The 23,183-nt window shown below is 41.1% G+C and overlaps 2 protein-coding genes across 2 annotated transcripts; both read right to left on the bottom strand.

The window, feature by feature from the left end:
- Positions 1-5,586: 5,586 nt before the first annotated feature.
- On the bottom strand, positions 5,587-6,412 carry LOC125525126 (zinc finger protein 10-like). Its single transcript, XM_048690150.1, has one exon. The coding sequence runs from the start codon at positions 6,348-6,350 to the stop codon at positions 6,018-6,020; it is 333 nt and encodes a 110-aa protein (XP_048546107.1). The 5' UTR covers positions 6,351-6,412; the 3' UTR covers positions 5,587-6,017.
- Positions 6,413-11,535: 5,123 nt separating this feature from the next.
- Positions 11,536-12,327, bottom strand: LOC125525294. Its single transcript, XM_048690289.1, has one exon. The coding sequence runs from the start codon at positions 12,285-12,287 to the stop codon at positions 11,961-11,963; it is 327 nt and encodes a 108-aa protein (XP_048546246.1). The 5' UTR covers positions 12,288-12,327; the 3' UTR covers positions 11,536-11,960.
- Between the last annotated feature and the right edge of the window lie 10,856 nt (positions 12,328-23,183).

A 23,183-nucleotide genomic window follows, 5' to 3' on the forward strand; every position in this document is an offset into this window, starting at 1 on the left:
TTCAGTCTGTACTGAATGTTGGCCAAGAGAAGCATCCATGTTAGTAGGAAGAACATATGTTTTTCTAGATCTTTGCTTTTGGAGCTACATATTTGTATATGATCTCTGAATCATTGAGATGCATTAACAAGTTGATCTTATGTATGGGAATCGTACTAGTTGGTTTTAGTTGTGGCTAATCTTTGCTTTTGGAGCTACATATTTGTATATGATCTGTGAATCATTGAGATGCATTAAAAGTTCCTTATATCTGTTCACTCAGTGTTTACAAGTTACTGATCGATCACTAGCTATCCTAGTAATGCGCTCTTGGCTGTTTTAGTTGCGACGCAAGATCCGAAGTGGCAGTTTTTTGAATAAAAATGCCTACCTCTGAAGAAACTGACAAGCTTCTCTGAAGAAAATGCCATGAGAATCTGAAGAAACTGCCAGCGAAAACGTTCGCAAATGCCTTATCTCCCAGCTAAAGTTCATCAACTAATGCCCTCGGTTGCGACTCGTTACATGCTGCTCTGCGTACTGGCTGCGAGCGATTTTGAGTGCCTACATGCAGCCGTCCGTAATTAAGGCAGCTAACTGATGTGAAAAAAGATGCGCTTTAATTGTTGCAGGCCTTTTAAATCCGTGGAATCATTATTGACAGGGAGGGAGATGATTCGAGTGCACTCGTTTGATCGTCATGTCGGCGTGTGACCCATCACGGACGGGACGGGACGACACAGTCAGAATTTTAGTTTCTCTAGTTTTCCACGGCAAGCTGGCGCGCTAAGCCATGCCTGCTTAATTATGCATTGAATTCTGATGAATGTCGCGCTACCTTCCACCTATAAGTACTGTTTCCCGGCCTTCTATGGTGGCACCGTGACCCAACTCGCCCTATTCTCATAAGCCCCCACCGGCCCGACGTCGCTTGCCACTTATCCTCGCTCTCGCCACGTCTGCCATGCCCCCGCCCGTCCGCGATAGGCGAGGCCGAAGGCGGTCATCGCCGGAACTAGTGTTCGGTTTTTCACCGGAAGGCAGACGGAGGGAGGAGGCATTCTATCGCTTTAGATGGCAATGCGGAGATCGAGGAATTGTTGGAACGCGACCGCCTGGCAGAGGAGCAGGAGTTGTTGGAGCGCGACCGCTTGGAAGAGGAGCAGCGTATCACTGATTTGCGCCATCAGCGGGACATGGAGCAGCAGCGCACCGACGCTCTGAGTCGTGAGCAGAGCGCCTGCACCTGGGCCGACTACGTGGAGGCCGGCCCCCGGCAAATAGCCTTGGAGGCTGTCGGGCACGCACGCGTTCGCGACGTCGATTTTTACTACCAGCTCGTCAAATGGGTTTCCCGCTTAGAAGCCGAAGCTTCGGTGGACCACACCGGCATGAAAAGGGCCAACGCGCGCGAGCAACGCGCCCTATTGCACCTCTGGCAAGTCCGAGGCGAGGTGGAGGACGCCGGTGCCGGCGTTTAGCGTGTACCGCAGATGGCGGCAGGCATCATCTAGTTAGCTAAGAGTAAGTTAGTACTTGTACGCTACTAGAGTATTAGTGGGAGTAGATAGTTAACTTGGCTATGATGGTTGTCAACCTGGAAGTTTAGTACTCTATATGTGGATCGGACTTGTTACTTTGCTCTGAATGTTGAACTTTCCGTTTGAACGTATGGAATGGGCTGTTATTTTTTTTAAATGGGTTGTATTTGTCCTTCACGGGTTTAGAGGCTGACTTGTGGGCCTACCAAGTTGACGCGCACACAATTAGGAGATGATTGTACGTGGAGAGGATGACAGCCGGGACCCGCCAAGGTCATGGCAGTACGCAAGCAAGTGCCTTCTTATTTCAATCCAATAAAAAAAATGGCTCCTCCTAATGAATTTCTGACATCTGGGTCCCATGCCATTGTCAACATAGTCAATAAACGAGAGAGTTGCACAACGAGCGGCTGACACTAGGGACCCAGCAGCTCGCCCAATTATTTTTGTTTTGGGTTAATTTGATAAATGCCACTCCAAATCTGATGTTTCTGAGAAATGCCACTGCAATTTCCAAACTTTGAAAAAATGCCATTTCATGTATATATATTTGATAGTTGTAATATATTTATTGCATATAAGTAGAATATTTGAATGGAAAATATTTTCTAATGCATTGTTGAATGTTGTGGTTGGCTTTTTTTTCATGTATGATTGCATTTTGAGGTGGGCCCTATCTCATTCATAATTGTATGGTGAGGTGGTGCGCTTTCATGTTCATATAAATAAGTTATTAGTATGACTCTCTTATGAATATATAGGCTTCAAGTTGTTTGCCGATGTTATTTTAAGACTATATACATGTTTTAAACATATTTACACAGATATAAACCACCAAGTTGAATTTTCTTTTTGTTATTTAATTTGAATGTAATAAAGAATGCATGCATATTCCTCGCAAAAAAAAGTATGCCTACTGTTTTGTCAGTAAAAAGAGATAATTTGGAGTGCTTCCAAATATTTTTTGTTGCGATGGTCCTCCGGAAGTACAACGTTAGCTAGAGGCTTCACGTCACGGCGTTGGATGCAGATCCTCTCAATATTAATCTGGTGGTTGTTAGCAGTTGTGGTTGCAACGATAGGGATCAGGTCATTGAAAGTCATAATTAATGAACACAATTAATCTGGCAGTCGTTAGCCGTCTTTGTAGGCCCCGTCATTAAAAACAAATGACAGCCACCCTTCCAGACGTGTTTTTTGTAGCGACAGGATAAGATGAACGGTGTGTTCTTTATTGAATTCATGCTCCAGTCAACTCATTCAAAAGTCCGAACTGATGGAGGGAGACAGGCAATTTATTTTAACACTCCCCCTCACATCTAGGCTATTTTAGTCCAGGTTATATTATGTCTTCATTAATTGTGAGATTCCCCGCAGAACAATATTGTGAGAAAATAACAACGATGACCAGGTTATATCACCATCGACTAATTTCGTGGTCATTAAAATATTTAGGTGCCCGCTGGATTGAATCATTGATCCAACCAGGTCGATCTGAGCGTAGATGAATGGGAAGCTGTCACCGGAGGGAGCTCGGTGCCATTTTTGGCAACGTTGCTTCTTTTCCTTTATGGACCTGCCTGTGGCTGTCTATAGCATGATTGGCCACGACAAGCCGGGCAGGGAGTCGTTTGGACCTTGCATATCATGGCAAGGCAGCAGCTCCATGCAATATAAGGCTGCAGGCCTTACGTGGATATGCTGGGCATCACCGGGCACCGGCCAGTCTCCATTAATTGTGAAAAAGAAAGGAGAAAAAATTGGCATGCTGAGCCGAGTCAGAGGCTGCCAGAGTATAGTAATACCATTTTACCGTGAGAGGTTTACAGCTCACGGGCTCGTCGTTAGTACCTTCTCATGCTACCACACTCATATTGAGACCGCTTGTTGTTTGCACACTAATATTGAATGGATATGGATTATTGCACACTGTTAAAAACCCGTACTGTACAACGACTTGTATGAAACAGTAAAAATCATAATCTGGCAAAAATGTTTTTGAATGTAAATAAAACAAGCCGTCACGTTGGTGAGTGGAGTTCTTGCCTTCCGATGTGTCTAGGCTCAGCCAATGAACAATGTTGACTTCTTCAGCATAAAGCAAGGATGGGCTAAATTCACTTTCAGAAGAACTCTCATTGCAGACTCTTTGAATCTATGGAATATCCTGAAAGATACTCCCTCCGTCCCATAATGTATGACATTATTTACACTAGTGTCAAAAAAAGTTTTACATTATAGGACGGAGAGAGTAGATGTGAAGAGGTTAGAATGTTCGGGGCCAAGGATAAGCCCAGGTGGATGTTAACCAATGATAGAATATTTTTTGTCAAATCTCTTTACATGTTTTTAATCAGAATTGATATGGGATATCCACAGAAATTCTTGTGGAAGGTAAAAGTTCCAGCTAAGATCAAAATGGGTTGAAAAAGTTTTTAACTAAAGACAATTAGCTGAAAAAGGGTTGGAAAGGTGAGAAAGAGTGTGTGCTTTGTGGACTAGAAGAACGTATAAATCATTTATTTTTTGATTGTTCTGCAGGCAGACTCATATGGAGTTTATTGAAATGTGCTTTTAATTTGAGATGATCTCCTTTGAATTTGAAAGATTGATTTGGTAATTGGGCCAAAGCTTTCCAGAAGTCTGACATGCAGCTAGTCCTGGTTGGAATTTCTGCGATGTTTTGCTCTATCTGGAAATCCAAAAGCGATATTATATTCAGAAAAAAATACATGATCCCATGATTCTGGTGAGATAGATGTGTAACTGGATCATGGATTTGTCTATTTTGCAGGAAAAAAAACTAGAGGAAAAACTTCATATGCTAGGTGTAAGACTAGTAGAACAAGTGGCAAGTGAAATTTACCGCACAGCACACACAGATGGAGACCAGGTGTGTGCTACGACTTGGCGGCTGACAAGATGGCGAACCTCCTGAAGTTTGCGAAAATGTTTGCTTCGGTAGTCTAGCTCAGCCTGGTTTGCCCGGCTCTTAGTTGTAGTCTGCAATTTGAAAACTGCTCTCTATATAGCCTCCTTGTGGGCGGAAGGAGTTTACCTTTGCTGGCATGTAATAACTAGCTTAACTAGTACTCCCTTTATTTCTTTTTAGTCTGCATATAAAATTTGATCAAAGTCAAGCTTTATATATAGTTTTCGTTTTGTAGATGTTCATATTTTTTACATAAACTGGGTCAAACTCTATGTTGTTTGACTTCAACCAAGTTTTGTACGGGGAGTAAAAAGAAACGGAGGGAGTACGTTGTGGGTTGTCACTTTCTCATTCTCGGTAGTGCCGCTTGCTGTAATTTTTAACACGTTGTGTTTGTGTTTCAGTTTCTCATCCGAAGAACTGGCTGATGCCTTCGCCCAGAGCCCTAAGCCGAATAGGTTCATACTTTTATGAGATTATTCCACATGACATTTTTGCAAAACGAACAAGACCACACTTACAAGATAACATATTGCGACTATTTCTTATGAATTTCTTTAACTTTATGATAACGCCTGCCAGTCTTTCCTCCAGCAAGCTATGTGGAAAGGGTGGTTCCCTATCCCGCAAGCTTGAGTGAACAATTTTATCCGGAAATTAATGTCGAGTATTATCAACAATGATGTTTTTTAAGGTAAAGAAAAAATGGGTTACGTAAAGAGAACCCTTTTGTCGCCCATCTTATTTAAAATTATTGTGGATATACTAGCTATCCTCGCAACAGAGCTAAGGAGAATGGCCAATTTCAAGGCGTGTTGTGCATCTTGTGGACGATGAGTAATCTATAGGCCGCTATGATGATTACATTATACTCTTTGTGGGGATTTGTAGTAATCAGCTAATTTAAAGCTCATTTTATCTGTCTTTGTGCAGCTTTTATATCTTAATGTTAACTTCTACTATTGACAGAATTTTTGCCTCTGTAAGGACAAATAGGACGAGAAGCTGGAGCAAACCCAAATGTTTGGGTGCAAATTGCAATTCATTTTCAAAGACCATGTAACAGGCACTAGAAACGCACTGAAGGTCTAAAAATCTATCTTACGGAGGCTAACTAGTGTACTTAATCAACACCGTGTTGGATAACGTCCCTATTTTCACAGGGTCCTTTAAATATCTTGACTTGAACAATTAGACTTACATAGATCCAGATTTTTCTTGCAAAGAATCAAATACCAAGGTCATTACAATCTGGTGAAATGGGAACTTTTTGTGTCAACCCAAATATCAAGAAGGTCTCTAGGAATCCAGTACCTTGGAAAACATTCCAACAAAATAGAAGTGCCAATGAATCCACTGTATGCACAACAGGAGCTTGAGACAAGTATTCCCTCGGATCCATAATTGTCACAATTTTGAACTGAGGTTGAACTAATCTTAGTTCAAAACTACGACACGTATTTTGAATCGGAGGGAGTAGTAGCTAAACACTCACATACCTAGCACCAGAAATAGAGAGGTGCGGAGCAAGGATACTTCCAGAGATCTATGGATCGGAGGACCGATTATACCCGGAGGGACAAGTCAAGCTCATGGTCGCGCTCCGACGAGCTCATGCTGCGCTTGTGCGCCATGCCACCTTCTGCTGCTGGCTCCTCGGACACCCATAGAGCGGCCACAGACCTCCCTGGCTTCCAAGTGTGCGCAGTGGGGGCTGCAGTGTCCCGGCGGCGTTTAGCGGCACGCTCTTCCTTGTGCGCGTTTTGGTGGCCGCCGAGCGCCTGCGAGGTGCGGAACTTGCGGTGGCAGTAGACGCATAGGAAGAAGTCGGGCACCGGCGCCACGACCGCGGCGGCCAGGGTGAGTTCGAGGCTCAGCTCGTCCTGCGCGTGCTCCATTGGGCTCGCTGGTGCTGCTGGTTGTGTGTCGTATTCGCATATGGCTGTGTGGGTGACCGTGAGCTGAGCTAGATATAGATTCAAACGGCCAAGCAAATCGTGGAGGTAGCATGGACGGCTGGCCTGCATGTGGTGCTAATTGCCCTTCACACTGTTCTCCGCGGTAGCTCTGGTCCGGAGGGCGACGTACGGCCCCGCCGGCGTCGTCACCCGGGCCTTGGTTTTGTATGTGGTCAGACTGCCAAGATTCCATATGTCTAAAAAAAATCATCTGTGGACGTATGTTTACACACATGGGCTTTTGACAAAAAAGGGTTTCCCGCCTTATATTATAATAAAGCAACACACACAGGCTATTACGAGAGGGTTAATGTTCTCTGCAGGGTTACTGTAGACATGCATACGAGGCCATATTTTCTGTGGGACTCAGCTTTTTTTCTCTCTCTTGCAATGTCCTACGGGGCACAAGAAGTTGTATGTGACTGTACTTTCCTTTCATAAGATAGTACATGTGGATGAATAACTTTAGAATAATTAGTAATTGTCAAACAGGGTTCACCAGGCCTACAGTTTTGAAAACATCGGCACCAAAATCATGATATACTCCTTCTTTTTCAGTTTATAGGGCTATCTCAAAACTTTAATTTTTCTATTTTATAAGTCTCAATTTTGTTGTTTTCCATCACATGTTTAGATTTTAAATGCATTAAATCATTGCATGCAAGTATTAAAAGAAAATTGAGCAATGCATGTACTTTATGTATGCATGCATTGCAATTATTGCATTGGTAAACATATTTCTTACAAGCGCATTAGTTCAGTGTTTTTACAAACTATAAAAATTACAGTACTCACCATCTACCTTGGTTGGTGAGATTTTTGAATTGAGCCCTGTAAACAAAAAGAAGATAGTAAGGTTAAACCGGTTAATAAATTGGACTCTTGATTTAAAAGTTTTTTTAGCTTAAGTTTTTTAAGAAACAAAATGTCCCACATTAAGCAGTTATTGTGGGCGACATATATCGAGCGAGGAGAGGATTCAATTATCTTGCAGCTGATGCATGGATCCCTAGGTAACCTTTACAAAGAGTAACTTTTTTGTAGTGATTGAAATTAACTACTTAGTTCTCCACGTCACAAGGCGTTGACACCTACTAAGGGCATCTCCAATAGTTTTCTGGTTAGCTTACTTGTAAAAGTAGCAGTGTTATCGACCAACAACTTATCATACAATTACTCAAAATAGAATTTATGTAGTTTGCCAAACGTAAGTTGGGATAATGTGCAAGGCTTCTCTCCCAATGTATCTTGCAGCCCGAGCAAATGTTGTTGATTCCTGAACACACAGTATTGCTATTTCTCCTCATTTTCCATGTCACCTTTGGAACCTTGTGCATTCTTTAACTATCATTTGACAAAACTAGATACACCTTATTGGAGTAGTTGTATGATAAGTTGTTGGTCGATGACGTTCCAGATTTTACCAAGAACCATACGAACAAACTATTCGAGATGCCCTTCGAACAAGTATATTTTAGAGCTATAAGCCTACTTAAATGACACCTTTATCTACATGGGGGATAAGAAAAAAGGGGCGGAGTGGACTCTCATACAAGAGCCAACATCTACACATGCTCCTACATGAAAAGAGTAAATGAAAGGAAAAAAAAGACAAAGGGAAACAAATACCTAATTTAGTAACCAACCTATATGAGTGATTATAATACTAGATCTTAATAACATGGTAGTCTATAATGAGTTGATGGATGCATTATTGGCCTTGATCTTATAGGTAACACAATTCATCATCCTTTTTTAGCGGGTCATCCAAATGGCCTTTATGGCCCCATCCACAAGCAAGTACCGATCCACGGGTAACCAAAATTGTAACAGACCAGACCTACCTCCACATGGTGAAAATATTGTCAAACTACTTCCTTTGTCCTAGTTTATTGACACCCCTAGCATTTTGGGTCAAACTTTGACCACATTAAACTAGAAAAATAGTTTGCTGTTTACAAATATAATATGTTTCGACTTTTTGTAAATCTTATGTATATAGACACATTTTACTGTGTTTGTTCACTCATTTCAGTCTATATGTAGTCCATATGAAATATCCAAAACATCATATATTTGTGAATGAGGGAGTAGAAGTTATGTGGCAGAACAATAGATTTGTAGCATATAACTTATATTTTCTAGTCAGGTTTATGAATAATTTTGATCGAAAATACAATGTGTACCTGTAAATAGGACGGGCGAATTACTAACTAAAACATTATCAACACTAGCTATAGGCGGCCGCTTGACACCGCATCCTTAGATGCGGGGATTCTCTTTGAATTGGACGTGTTGTTGGAAAGAACCGATGGTGTGACACACTGATACTGCTAGGAGGTTAGAACATAGTGGTGCCCACCACCATGGGAAGTTCACCAAGTTCTCTCTTTGTCCTATCGCACAATCTATGCTATGTTGCACTCACAAGGTGTGCACACACGGCTAAGAAAATACTTTTATCGACATGACTTATGGTCATTAAAAATCAAATGCGGTCGCTAGGCATCATCATAACCTCTGTCGTTGAGAAAGCAATAAGGAGTCATAGCAGCCTCTCCGTATTAATAGTGAGAAAATAGTAACAACGACAACATGTCCTTATTAATTGGTGAAACCTTTCATCGTTGTTAAATATATTTAGGTGGTCGCTGAATGTCACTAATGAAAGCTTGGGATTATATGAACGTGCCGCCGCAGTCTGAGTAAAGTCTTGCCTTGTCGACAACCTCGCCGGTCTCCAGTTATTGGGGAGCATGACGATGGAGTACCCTTATCACGAGCTCGACTGCAGCCGGCGGCACGTCCCGGTACCTCGAGAGAAGATGGATCTGCTGATCCATCCAACAACATGCATCGACCTCCCGTAGATGTGTGCCATTTTGAGCAACGTGCTTCCTTTCTTTCATGGACCTGCCTTTGTTCGTCCAGCATGATTGGTGATGGACAAGCTTGTCAGGGGGTCATTTGGACCTTGCATATGATTACGATGGTCTCAGGCAGCAGCTACAATATTAAGGCTGGAGACCGTACCTGGATATGCTGCGCAGCATTGAGCTCCGGTCGGTCACCATTAATTGTAATGAACAAAGGAATAAAAATGGCTGAGCTGAGTCAGAGGCTGCCTGGACCTTCAACAGTAGTACGTATTACAAGTGTCCATGTACGACTGGAGGCCGTACGCTGCCCGCAGCAGCTAGCCCGGCCGCAAAATCTCATCCAGATCACCCTTGCATACGAACATACTGCCGAAAATGTATGGTTGTGTGCATCACAATAATGCATATGGTGCTGGTTTCAATCTCTCTTTTTTTTTTAAGATTATGACCGAGGCATGTAAAACCATATCTAGTGGGCAACTCTTCGAGTATACCACAACGAACATCTGAATTTACCGTAGTTGATAACTTTGACGATTATTGTCATGTCTAAAGGAATTGAGTTAGTTTGAAGGAACGCGGGGAACATGACACGAGGTCGGTAGATCCAGTTGGTGGGGGAAAAAATCCGTAAGTCGCATTCCCGAGTTATGACCGTGTGTGAACTGGTTTGCCATTGTGAATAATGTAAAAAAACATGTGTGACAAATGTGCATGTCACTCAAGTTAAAATACGACACACCATGAGAGGTTTGCCACTGACGGGTGGAAACAATTGCTTGTTTCTTTTTATGCTACCACTATTGTGGACTGCTTGACATTGCCATCAAACTTGTTGTTGTACTTTTTCGAATGGGACGGAAGGAACACTCAAAAGCATCACTAGGGCGAGTTTAGTTCTTGCCCTCCGACATGTCTAGCCCCGACCAATGAACCATGCTGACTTGTTCAACATGAATCAACACGAATATTATTTGACCTACGTGTTTGCAACAGGTGAACTTATTGTCAAAACCCGTCAATGGTGTTGTCAAGCTGTGTGGTCAACTTGCCACCGATGGGTTCACTAACCGGGTTGGATGACACCATGTTGGTAGTGAATTCTAGTGAAATGCCACTTACCGATAGACCGGTTACCATTAGCAGGCACCACCGTTGATGTCCTGACACCACACGCGTGCATGTGTGCCACAAACATGCTCATAAACATGCGTGCAGGCATCTCTCATGCTCTGTGGTAGCACTTACATGGTACACACTTTCAGCATTTTGGGCTTGCACATTGGACCATAGTTCCCTCGTCGACTAGCTCCAAGCGTCTCTTCTCCCGAGTGCCACCGTCGCCTTCTCCTCCTTGACTTGATCATCACTGCCACGATTCACCCGTTCTTGAGCACCTGCTCCACCCCCAAGTCGAGCAATAGAACAACCCTCCCTGATTTGAGTGCCTATTCTCCCCCCCCCCCCCCCCCCCCCCCCCCCACCCGGTCATTCGCAGGACTAGCCTTGCCACCTCCTATATCCCTAGCTCAGTATAGGATTGTACTCTATGAGATTGTGTCACTAGAGATTTTTAGCAAAACAAACAAGGCGAGAGTACAAGAAAGTGTTTTGCGAGACTATTTCTTATGATTTTGTAAAGTTACAATAAAGGTTCCAATATCTGGCAAACTTGTGTGAACGATATTTATCCAAAAAGGAAGCACCCAGTAATGTCAACGATGATGTTAATTTTTTTTTCAAGCTACATCAACAGATCCATTTTTTGCTCCCCATCTTGTTTATTATTAATGCGGGTATGCTACCTATCTTTGCAATAGTGCTAAGGTTTACAGTCAAGTTCGAGGTGTGTTGTGCATCGTGTGGAAGACGAGTTATCTGGACTCAGCTCCCTGACGTACTGCAGGGTGCAGTTTACTCACTGATAGGTGGGCCAACCTACTTCTGGGCCCACATACCAGTGGCCCAACTGCTCCCTGCAGTACGTCAGAGGAGCCTCGTCCGAGTTATCTATACTTCGACATGTTAATGATATTATACACTTTGGGGGATTTGAGTAGGAAGCTAATTTAAAGGTTCTTTTGAGTGTCGAACAACTTTTGGGTCATAAGATTACTTTTTACAATTTATTGCCTCGGGGAGGCTCAATAGCACGAGAAGCAGACTATTTAACAAACAATAGAAATACATAGAAATTCGTACATTGTTTTCAGAGGATGTCTTAAAGGGATAGTAGTCCGAAAAAATTGTATGGAAGCTAACTAGTACTCCGTGTAAAGTTGTACTAAAACAGTGACGCTTATTATGGGATAGAAGGAGCACTTATCAACATGGTGTTGACCAATGTCCTTAGTTTCACAATGTCTTCTAAATGCCCCTAAAGTGAACATTCAGACTTATATAGATCCAGATTTTTCTGGCAACGTCATTAGCCGCCAAGATCATATAGATATAGTCTGATGATTTGCGAAATATAGTGTCAATCCAAGAACCAGGAAGGTCTAGACCTTGAAAACAAATGTCCAATAAACTACAAGAGGGCAGACATGAATCCAACGCATACACAGCAGGACCTTGAAACAAATGGTTGTAGCTAGACTCTAACATACCTAGCGCCGGAAAGGGGTGCAGACCATGGATACTGAAATGGTTTGATCGATCTGGCAACCGGTTACAGCCGGAGAGACAAGTCCAGCTCGTGGTCGCGCTCCGATGAGCTCCTGCCGCGCTTGTACGCCACGGAGCTTACAGCAGGCTCCCCGCAGATCCGAGAAATTGCAGCAGCCCTCCACGCGTCCCGGCGGAGCTTGGCGACGGCGCGCTCTTGCTTATGCGCGTTCTGGTGACCGCCGAGTGCCTGCGCGTTGCCGAACTTGCGGTCACAGTAGACGCACAGGAAGAAGCCCGGGCGGGGCGGGGCTGGCGCCACGCACATGGCAAAGGCCAGGGTGAGCTCGAGGCTGAGATCCTCCTGTGCGCTGCTGGCCGCTTGCTCCATTGTTGTCGTATCGTATATGGCTGCCTGTGTGTGTGAGGCGAGCTAGCTAAGTTGATCCAAATCTGGAGAGGACAACTCGGCAAGCCTAAATGATGAAGCGACGAGCTCGGACTGCCCGGGTGTGGTGCTGATTGTACTTTCCATTTCCTTCTCGATCTTCTTGGCTAGCTTGTGGTGTTGAAACTTCTTTTTACTCCATCCGGTAATGTTTTACCCTGCATATATGATTTGTCTATATTCAAACTTTGGAAAGTTTAATCAACTTTAGAGAAAAATATATCAATATTCACAATTTGAAATCAATATCACTGGATGCGTCATGAATTTAATTATCACATTCTATAACTTTAGTTTTGTAGTTGTTGCTATTCTTTCATGTAAATATGGTCAAAATTTATGTAGTTTGATTTCAGACAAATCTTATACGCGGAGTAAAAAGGCCCGGAGGCAGTGGAATACTCTTTTATTTAGGATTTTTTTTTAGAATACTCTGTTACTTGGACCTGGCCCCTAACTAATCTCCCATCATTCTTGGCGTTTCTTACACGACCCATCCAAGCAAGTGTGGACCGGGTGTGCCGGGCCTGCTCACAAGACAGGTCAAACTCTTGGTGGACATGATTCTTGGTCACCATGTATGTGGAGCTCCTATTACCCGACCTAGGGAAAGCCAATTTCTATTTGGCGTTTATAGCGTGAAATACAGTTTGATTGGTAAAAGGTGCACACCCTCTAGCAAGTACTTGCATACTGGGCCGGCTCATATAGAACATATTATTGAGTTTCTATTCTAGCTGGTTTTGTGAACATTTGAGGATATTTTACTCGTGTTTTTCTTTTGTTTTCCTTCTTGCATACTGGGATATTTTGTCAATGAACATCATTGGCCAGGACGAACGGTTCGTCAGTGTACCCAAGATTGTTTAGATCCGCTGTTGTCATTCCGTACCGTGGGTCTACCTGTACCCCGCCTCCTGACAGATTGACCCATTTGCACTTAAACAAAGGGACCTTAAAATCATGTCCGTAGTCAAGTTCTCATATGTCCACTATGTAACCATAATATGTGTCATTTCCCCTCTCGGTTGCTGCATCAAAGCGGACACCACTGTTTTGGTTGGTGCTCTTTTGATCTTGGACGATCATGTAAAATGTATTCCCGTTTATCTCGTATCCTATGTAAATCAATACAATCGAAGATAGTCCCCTGTACAACGAGTACAACTCATCAGAAACAGTGTTGTCACCTCTGATACATGTTTCCAACCAACTGCCGAAAGTCCTGATGTGTTCACGTGTTATCCAGTCGTCACACTGCTCCGGGTGTTTGTAGCACAGACTGTTCTTGTGTTCATTGACATACGGGGTCACCAAGGTAGAGTTCTGTAGAATTGTGTAGTGTGCTTGAGACCAAGAATGTCCGTCCCTGCATATTATTGAGTCCGCTCCTAGCGTGCCTTTTCCAGTCAGTCTCCCATCATACCGTGATTTAGGGAGACCTATCTTCTTAAGGCCAGGAATGAAGTCAACACAAAACCCAGTGACATCCTCTGTTTGATGGCCCATGGAGATGCTTCCTTCTGGCCTAGCACGGTTATGGACATATTTCTTTAGGACTCCCATGCAAAGGGGAACATATTGTGTAGAAATACGGGGCCTAGAATGACAATCTCGTCTACTAGATGAACTAGGGCGTGCGTCATGATATTGAAGAAGGATGGTGGAAACCCCACCTCGAAACTGACAAGACATTGCGCCACATCACTCCTTAGCCTTGGTATGATTTCTGGATCGATCACCTTCTAAGAGATTGCACTAAGGAATGCACATAGCTTCACAATGGCTAATCGGACATTTTCCGGTAGAAGCCCCCTCAATGCAACCGGAAGCAGTTGCATCATAATCATGCGGCAGTTATGAGACTTTAGGTTCTGTAACTTTTTCTCTGAAATATTTATTATTCCCTTTATATTCGACGAGAAGCCAGTCGGGACCTTCATACTGAGCAGGCATTTAAAAAAGCTTTCCTTCTCTTCTTTGGTAAGAGCGTAGCTGGCAGGACCTTCATACTTCTTTGGAGGCATGCTGCATTTTTTGTGCAAACGTTGCAGGTCTTGCCATGCCTCAGGTGTATCTTTTGTCTTCCCATACACGCCCAAGAAGCCTAACAGGTTCACGCAAAGGTTCTTCGTCACGTGGATCACGTCGATTGATGATCGTACCTCTAGCTCTTTCCACTACGGTAGGTCCCAAAATATAGATTTCTTCTTTCACATGGGTGCGCGTCCCTCAGCGTCATTTGGAACAGCTAGTCCGCCGGGACCCTTTCCAAATATTACGTGTAAATCAGAGACCATATCAAGTACATGATCACCGGTACGCATGGCGGGCTTCTTCCGGTGATCTGCCTCGCCTTTGAAATGCTTGCCTTTCTTTCGACATTGATGGTTGGTCGGGAGAAATCGACGATGGTCCAAGTACACATTCTTCCTGCATCTGTCTAGGTATATACTTTCGGTGTCAGCTAAACAGTGCGTGCATTTGGTTCTCTTTACTTCTTTTTTTAGTTTTCCAAACGTATTTTGGGCTTTTCAAAATTCTAAAAAATTTAAAAATAAAATTTTAACATATGTATGAATTGGAAAAATGTTTTAGGATTTGAAAAGTTCTTAACGGATTTGAAAAAATCTTAATGAATTTGAAAAAACATGTATTTGAAAAATTATTGGAATTCAAAAATGTCTAAAATTTTGATAATTGTTCCTGGATTTTCTGAATTTAAAATTTGTTCCCCAATTAAAAAAATCATAAATTTCAGTAAAAATCCTGCATTTTAGAAAATGTTGGTGAATTTGAATAATGTACCTGTATTTTAGAAAATATTCATGAATTTAAATTTTTTTCCTTTATTTCTAATTTTTTTAACGAATTTAGATTATGTTCCCAAATTTCAATAAATTTTCATGAATTTGTAATTTTTCTTGTATTTCATAAGATTTTCATGGATTTAAAAATTGTTCCTGAATTTTAAAAAAATTATGAATTTAAAATTGTTTATGAATTTCAAAAAAGATTGAAATATTCAAAAATGTTCAAAAAATTGAAAATGGTTCTTATATACCAAAAAAAGTTTGTTCCTTTGATGATTGTTCCTGTATTTCAAAAAATGTTCACTAATTTGAAAAATATTCCTGAATTTGAGAAAAATTTCATGAATTTTGAAGTTTTTCGCGTATTTAGAAAGTTGACGTGGGTTTCAAAAATGTTCTCGGATTTCAAATTTTTTTATATTCTTTAAAATTGTCCTTGATTTTTTAAGAAGTTCAGAAATTTAAAAAATGTTCTCATATTGAAAATATTGTTCAATTTTTTTGAAGTTTACAATTTATTAAAAAAGTTAACGAAAAAGAAAAAAAATAAAAATAAAATAAGAAAAAGAATAGAACAAACAGAAAAAAAAATCAGCTAGCCCATATACCGCGCGAGACCTCCTCGGGGTATGCGGTTCCAAAAATGATGAAAATTTGGGGCAAAGGAAAATTTCAAAGGAGTGTGCAATATAATTTGCATGTACTTATCCACCATATGGATTTCTTGCATTTTCCATCAAAAAACAATATAGTCCATCCTCAAAACGGTAAATAAAAATGTGAAACTATGCACCGGGTCTCATTATGGATGTATTACATATGTGATATTATTTTTTTGAATACTACATATGTGAAAAATTGTTACAGCATATGGCAAATCGTTGGCGCTGGTCTGCTTTGAGAAGGTTTATGTATCTTGCCAAAGTTGATCCAACAAGTTTGCCATGAACCTTCATTTTTCCTCCTGCATGTCAAACCAACAACGATTTAGATCATATAGTATATCTTGGATGCTGAAAAGTTTGATCTCACATTGCCACTTGACATGCCATGATGGTTGATCTCTTACCATTTTTTATTGTACACTTGTTGTCCTTGATTGAAACAACTTATTATAGATGAGTTTTCAAATTCAATGTCGTATTTCATCATATTTCCGTATAAGCATTTGTTGCAACTTTTATATGTAAAAAGTGAATTAAGGCTAAACATAATTCAAGATTTGTGATTTTTTTCATGTGTTATTATTATCGGTGTATTAAACTTGTAATAAATGGACACAATAAAATGCTAACTCTTTGGTTGCGCTTTGCTTCGAAATGGGTGGATTAACCATGATGTGTGTACTGTTCACAAGTGGATGTAAGAGGTTTGTAATGCTCATTGCTTTACCTTGTACAAGTCATATTTGATTGGACATTTTGGAAGATCTTGTAATCAATTATTTCATCTATTTTGCTTGTCTTTCAGCCTATAATCCATTTTAATAAACAAGAAATCTAACGACCTAATGTTCGGTATTTGTGAACAGATCCGAACAACCTGATCTCCGTTGGAAGCGCATGGAGCCCCCGCTACTACGCACGTCGCGGGCGGCATTTCTTTTTTTTTTGTCGGTTTCCTTTTATTTCGCCAACTAATTAGTCTGCACATTTAATTATGTTTCCTTTTTCTATTCAATTTTTCACTTTCCTTTTTTCCCAGCCGTTTCCATTTCTTCAGCCACTTAATTTCTCGTGCATATGTATCCTTTTTTCCTTTTTCTAGGGCGTCGGGGGCGAGGTGGCTCGGCTCCCTCGGTGTGAAGTGCTATGTTGTGTACATAGCGAGGGTTCCAGGAGTGTACGGGGAGTGGCCAGAGTGTCAGGCCCAAGCATACCGCTTTTTGGGCGGTAGCCAGAAAGGGTTTCAAAGCAGAAGCGAAGCAGAATCTAGTTACTTGACGTTCATGCTAGCACAAGAGATGAATCTAAACCGGCTCAAGAACTACTACAAAATCCCACTCTTGCTCATCTTGATCGCTCTTCTCTTGTATATCATTGCTCAGATAGATGTTGAAACATGTGCATGTGACAATGTAGTTCACTACAAGGATTCGGGTCTATTGCAACAAAATCGTTCGTCGCAATACATGCTGATTTGTGGCGACAAGTACCTATTGCCACGAGACAACATTCGTTGGCAGCTGTTGCGACTGGATACATGGTCGTAGGTTATTGCCACAAAAAAGCAATCGTGGCAATAAAGTGTGCTATTGCAAAAACCATGTGGGAAGTTACCACATGTTTTCTCGTGGCAACACTCACCTGATGCCACAATTTGCTTTGTGGAGATAGATTTGATGCAACATGTAACAAATCATGGCGACTGATAGCTTGTGGCGATAGACATTTGTGGCAACAACCTATGCCAACGATGTTCGTTTCGTGGCGCATACTCTTCCGTCGCAATAGTCAATTGTGACAATAAACTATGGCAACAATCTTTGGTCGTGGCATTAGGCATTTTGCTACGAACCGCTACACTTGTGGCATTAACTTATGGCAACAAATATTCCAGTTGTTGTAACACGAAATTGCAACATACTAGTTTTAGTGGTGATAAATAAGTATCACAACGAGTGAAATGTTTGTAGCAAAAAACTATTGCAACAATTTAAACTTTTCGTGGTGCTAACATGTGGCAACCGAAAGTGGGTTGTTGCAATAGCCTATTGCAATTGTAAAAAAAATACAGGCATTCAGTTACAATATTCAAAACCATATGTATAATATGTAGATTCATAAAATTTATAATTCTCATAGCAAATATCCATCAAATGAAACTCAAATGTAATTTAGCCATCCTAATTAAGTTACACTAGTGGGCGAGAAAGCGGCAGTCCTGACCACGACGCGCTGGGTCGGCCCATTTTTTTAAGTTACACTGCTAAAAAATATCTAATGCGTGAAACTTTTTTCTTTTTTATATAATCCGCGAAAAAATATCTAATGCGTGATTTTTTTATTTTTTATTTTTATATAATCCATGAAAAAATATCTAATGTGTGAAACTTTTTTCAACTTGTTTTTAAAATTTGCGAACCTTTTAACAAAACTGGTGGACATTTTAGAATCCATGAAATTGTTCCGGAATCCATGATTTTTTTTCAAAATCATTGAACTTTTTCAAAATCCATGTTTTTTCACAATTCATAAACTTTTTTTCAAAACTGATGAACTTTTTCCAAACCTGTGAACTGTTATTGAAAATTTATGAGTTTTTTTAAATCAGTGTTTTAAAAAAATATGAACTTTCAGCCGCAGTCTTCACCACGGTGTGCACCCGTCCCCACGCTGGGCAGGCCCATTTTTCTATTACACTGCTATAAAATATCTAATGCAGGAAACTTTTCCCTTTTTTATATAAGCCGTGAAAAATATTTAATTCATGTTTGTTTCTTTTTTATATAATACGTAAATATTATCTAATGCGTGAAACTATTTTAAATATGTTTTTCAATTTGTGAACTTTTTTACCAAGCTCGTGGATTTTTTGGAATCTCTGGATTTTTTTGAATCCATGAACATTTTTTTAAATAGATGAAATTTTTTCCAAACCTGTGAACTTTTTTTTGAATATTGATGAGATTTTTTAAAATCGTTGATTTCTACATTTATGAACTTTAAGCCGCAGTGTTAACCACGGTGTCGTGATTTTTTTGCCATATTCATGATCTTTTTTTATTTTTGTGAACTATTTCGAATGTTTAGAGTTTTTTTCCATTTCCGTTAACTAAAGAAGGGTCAAATAGTACTAATTTTGTAGCAGCGTACAACTAAGTGAAGTTTACGTAGTGGTTAATGGCTACAACTTTCAATGTACTGCACTGCAGTTTGATTCTTGCTACTGACATATTAATAATTGTTGAGCATTTTTGTTTTCTTTTGCGTTCTCTGTAGGTTGCTGGTCTTCACAGACTGCACGACGTGGATAGCCTGCCGGGCCAGACTGGGCTCGACCAGTTTTTTTTGGCGCACTACCAATCCTGGGCACGATACACAATCCCCGTGTTCCAAACAACCCTAGGGTTCGTTTTATTCCGGGATTGCATAGTTTGAGGTACAATTGACAGGGATTTCAATGTTGGAGTTCGTTTCGCCTAACCTCCACAAAAATCATAGAGATTCAACCATGTAAATTATCAACCAAACCAATTTAGTTTTGACATTTACTTATTGGCATATCATAGATTTGTCAAAAACAACCTATTCTTTAATTTACTATATAAAAAGGGAAAAAAAATGTATGCATACCTAGGCGTGTGGTTCCAGATGACTTGGTGATAAGTGGACGTGTTACTGTTGTATTCCATACACATGTGATTGTTTTAGGATCCTACAATGTGCTCACTGAGACGATGGGCGTGTGAGAATTTGTTGTTGGAAGAACTTCATTGGTCATTTGTTGTTGGAAGAACTTCATAAATTAGAATAATATATTTTTCCATCGTTTTACTTGTAACTGCAACGTCACACCGATGTTGCAATATCTTTCCGAATATTACCACAAATAGTTATTCTGTTGAAACACATAATCTCTATTACAACAAAATGATTGCCTCGTGCAACGGAATTAGTTTGTCGCAATATCACTACCATATTGCAACGCCCGCGGTTTGTTGCAATAGGTAGCCACTTTATTGCAACAATATTTGTAGCTAATGCAACGCCAAGTCGATGTTGCAATATCTTTCCGAATATTGCCACAAATACTTATTTCGTTGAAATACCTAGTCTCTATTACAACAAAATGACTACCCTCACGCAACGAAATTTGTTTGTCGCAATATCCCTACCATATTGCAACGTCGACACGGTTCATTGCAATATGAGGCCTCTATTGCAACAAAGTTAATATTTATCGTGACCAAACTAAGTTATGGCAGTATGCACGGCCTATTACCACAATCGGAGAATTTGTGGTAATATTGTATTTTATTGCCACAAAATGTAGTTGTAGCAATAAATTTTGTTGCAATAGTCCGAAATCTTTGTAGTGGTTGCATGTATTCGAGATTTGTAATAACTTGTATCGCTATTTGGAGATGATGGGATGACATCATTTGTGTTGGATCATTATGATGATGATGATGATGATATGACGAGGCTAGCTATGTTGTAGCACTTTGATAATGATGATGATGCCCACGATGAGGCATTCTTGTCTCATATATTTTCAATGTATGTGCTTGTTGCTATTGTATAAAACTTGTATAAATACAGCATGAATACGGTGAAGAAAAAATATAGAAAATCTTAGCAGTGACGTGGGGTAATAGAGTAGCAGTAGCGTGGTATTCGTACAATTGCTGCAGCTAGTTAGCAGTAGCGCTGGGTAGACCCACGCTACTGCTACCTCTATGTAGCAGTCGCGCAGGGCGGGGACATCGAGTCGCTATGCTAGTAGGACGTCACCACTCGACCAGAGGGCGGCCGTCCTCAACAAGATCGCTCGTTCCACGACGCAGAGGGCAGCCTTTAGTCCCGGTTTTCAAACCGGGACTAAAGGGTCGTTACTAAAGCCCCTCCCCCCTTTAGTCCCGGTTCTTACACGAACCGGACTAAAGGCCCTTCACGTGGCCAGCTGGCTAGAGCTCCACCAGCTCCACCTTTAGTCCCGGTTGGTAACATCAACCGAGACTAAAGGTAATTTATTTTTGAATTTTTTCGCAATTTTCAAATTTCTGAATTATTTTATAATTTAATCTCTAATCACCCACCCTCATCACTGCTCAATTTAACCTCTAATCTCTAATCACCCCTCATCATTCCAAATCATCTAACTTCCCGACCAGTCACCCATCCCTCTCACTACTCCAGTCCGAGCACGCTTAACTTTCGGGTTCTATTCTCCTTTGTTTCCAAGTCTACACTTGTTGTTTTCCTGACAATAGTAAGATGTCAACCTATTAGCCCTCGGGGGTTTAGCTTGAGCATGAAGTCACACATTTCACTGTTTGAGTTTGAAACTATTATTGTACAAAACAATAATTATTTAGTAACACTAATATTTATTGAATAAATAGTTTGACCACAGTTTGACCAGATTTGACCAAAATTCAAAAAAACCAAAATAATATTTCTTGAATAAATAGTTTGACCATTGTTAGACCAAAATTTGACCAGATTTGACAAAAATTCAAAAAAACTGAAATAATTATTTAGTAACACTAATATTCTTGAATAATTATTTAATAACACTAATGCTTTTTGAATAAGTAGTTTGACCATAGTTTGACCAGATTTAACGAAAATACAAAAAAAACGGAAATTTGTCCATAACTTTTTTCCTTTTAGAATTTGAGGATTCTAAAAATTTACAAACAGGCCATAGGCAGTCAAAATCGGAAGCGGATTTTCGTTCTGAACATTTTGATATATTATACTTTTTTTCTGACATCGTATGCAAAAGTTATAGCCGTTTTACATTTTCCCTACATTTTTTGCAAAACATGTCCAATTTTAAGTTTTTAAATTTTCCTAACTAGTAGATGTAGTAATATAATTACCTTTCGAAGGATTTTATTTTTTGAAGTTTTTATCATTTTCTTTTGATTTTTTCAAAACAAAAAAGACGATCCAGGGGATGTTGTGTGTGTGTGTGGAGTTTGAAAATGGGACCTTTGATCCCGGTTTGAGACACAAACCGGGACTAAAGGGCATCGCACCCATTAGTCCTGATTCGTGTCTCAAACCGGGACTAAAGTCTAATCTTTAGTCTCGGTTTGAGACACAAACCGGGACTAAAGGGCATCGCACCCTTTAGTCTCGGTTCGTATCTCAAACCGAAACTAAAGAGCTCAGGTGAACCGGAACTAATGCCTTAGCCGCACGAACCGGGACCAATGCTCACATTAATTCCGATTCATGACTGAACCGGGACTAATGTGAATATTGCCCTGTGACCAAAGTCCTGTTTTCTACTAGTATACAACGGTCATCAGGGTGGCCCTCGATGACGAGAGTGCTCGTGCAGCGATGGAGAGTATGGTTTTATCCGCCTCAGAAGCTGGTGTACCTGTCAACACCGTAATATCGACGAGCTGCGCCGTGGAGGGGGCGGGACGTCATGGGGCGGAGGTCTTCAGAGTTTATTCTGACTGCCATAGGGTTCGTTTATCCCGTGCACGCACGATTCCTCTCCTCTATGGTAGCGCTGCTGGATTTGCTCCCTCCTAATGTCATTCGCGATGCCTTCTCTCTCCGACGGTGCGTGAAAGACCGGCTGGTTGCATTTGAGATTTTGTTTCCCTTTTTCACACGCACTGGTCCACTGCGTGTGGTAGGACACCAGACATGCAATCAAGTTTGTTGTAAAAGTTTCGTTTTTGTGTGTGTGTGCGCGCGCGCACCAGGCATGCATTCAGAAGACATCACCGCGTGTAGGTACGTTGTCGCTGTGTGGGCCTACATATGTGTACAGTACCCATCACAACTAATGTGGTTTGTTGTACACATCATAGGGTTCGTTTGTTGGATCAGCTGCTGCTCCATACAATGATATGAAAGATGCAGGCTCCACCACCCACGTCCATTTTTAGCAACGTCAATCTCCCAGCGACAGGCCTTGATTTGTCCGGCATGCATGACTCGCAGCCGCCGGTACGGTGGCCGGCCCCCAACGCGCTGGCGCTGCATGTGGATAACACTGGCCGGGCAAGCATACGATTACTGTGTCACAGCAACTGAAAAAGCCTGCATATATATAGGTCGGTCACAATTGCTTACCTCCAGTAGACAGCAGAGGCTGCATATGGCGTGGATTTAATTCGTGCACAGACCAAAACAAATATGGTGGGGCGAGCCGAGGCTGGGTGAAGCGTCCAGAGTTCACGAGAGCAAGCGCGAGTGGGGCCGCCAAGGGACAAAAATTGGACGGAGGTTCGGAAAATTTGATGATTTTTTTGTGTTATATATGTTAAAACAAAGTTGGTATTTTAAAATTGTCCGTATAAAGAAAGGCGGAATCATTGTTAACGGATACT

Source organism: Triticum urartu, chromosome 7, assembly GCF_003073215.2.
Source record: "Triticum urartu cultivar G1812 chromosome 7, Tu2.1, whole genome shotgun sequence".
NCBI classification, from domain to species: domain Eukaryota; kingdom Viridiplantae; phylum Streptophyta; class Magnoliopsida; order Poales; family Poaceae; genus Triticum; species Triticum urartu.

What these genes read in the sequence shown, in the direction of transcription:
- LOC125525126 (XM_048690150.1), bottom strand. Translation starts at nt 6,350, where the DNA reads ATGGAGCACGCGCAGGACGAGCTGAGCCTCGAACTCACCCTGGCCGCC.
- LOC125525294 (XM_048690289.1), bottom strand. Translation starts at nt 12,287, where the DNA reads ATGGAGCAAGCGGCCAGCAGCGCACAGGAGGATCTCAGCCTCGAGCTC.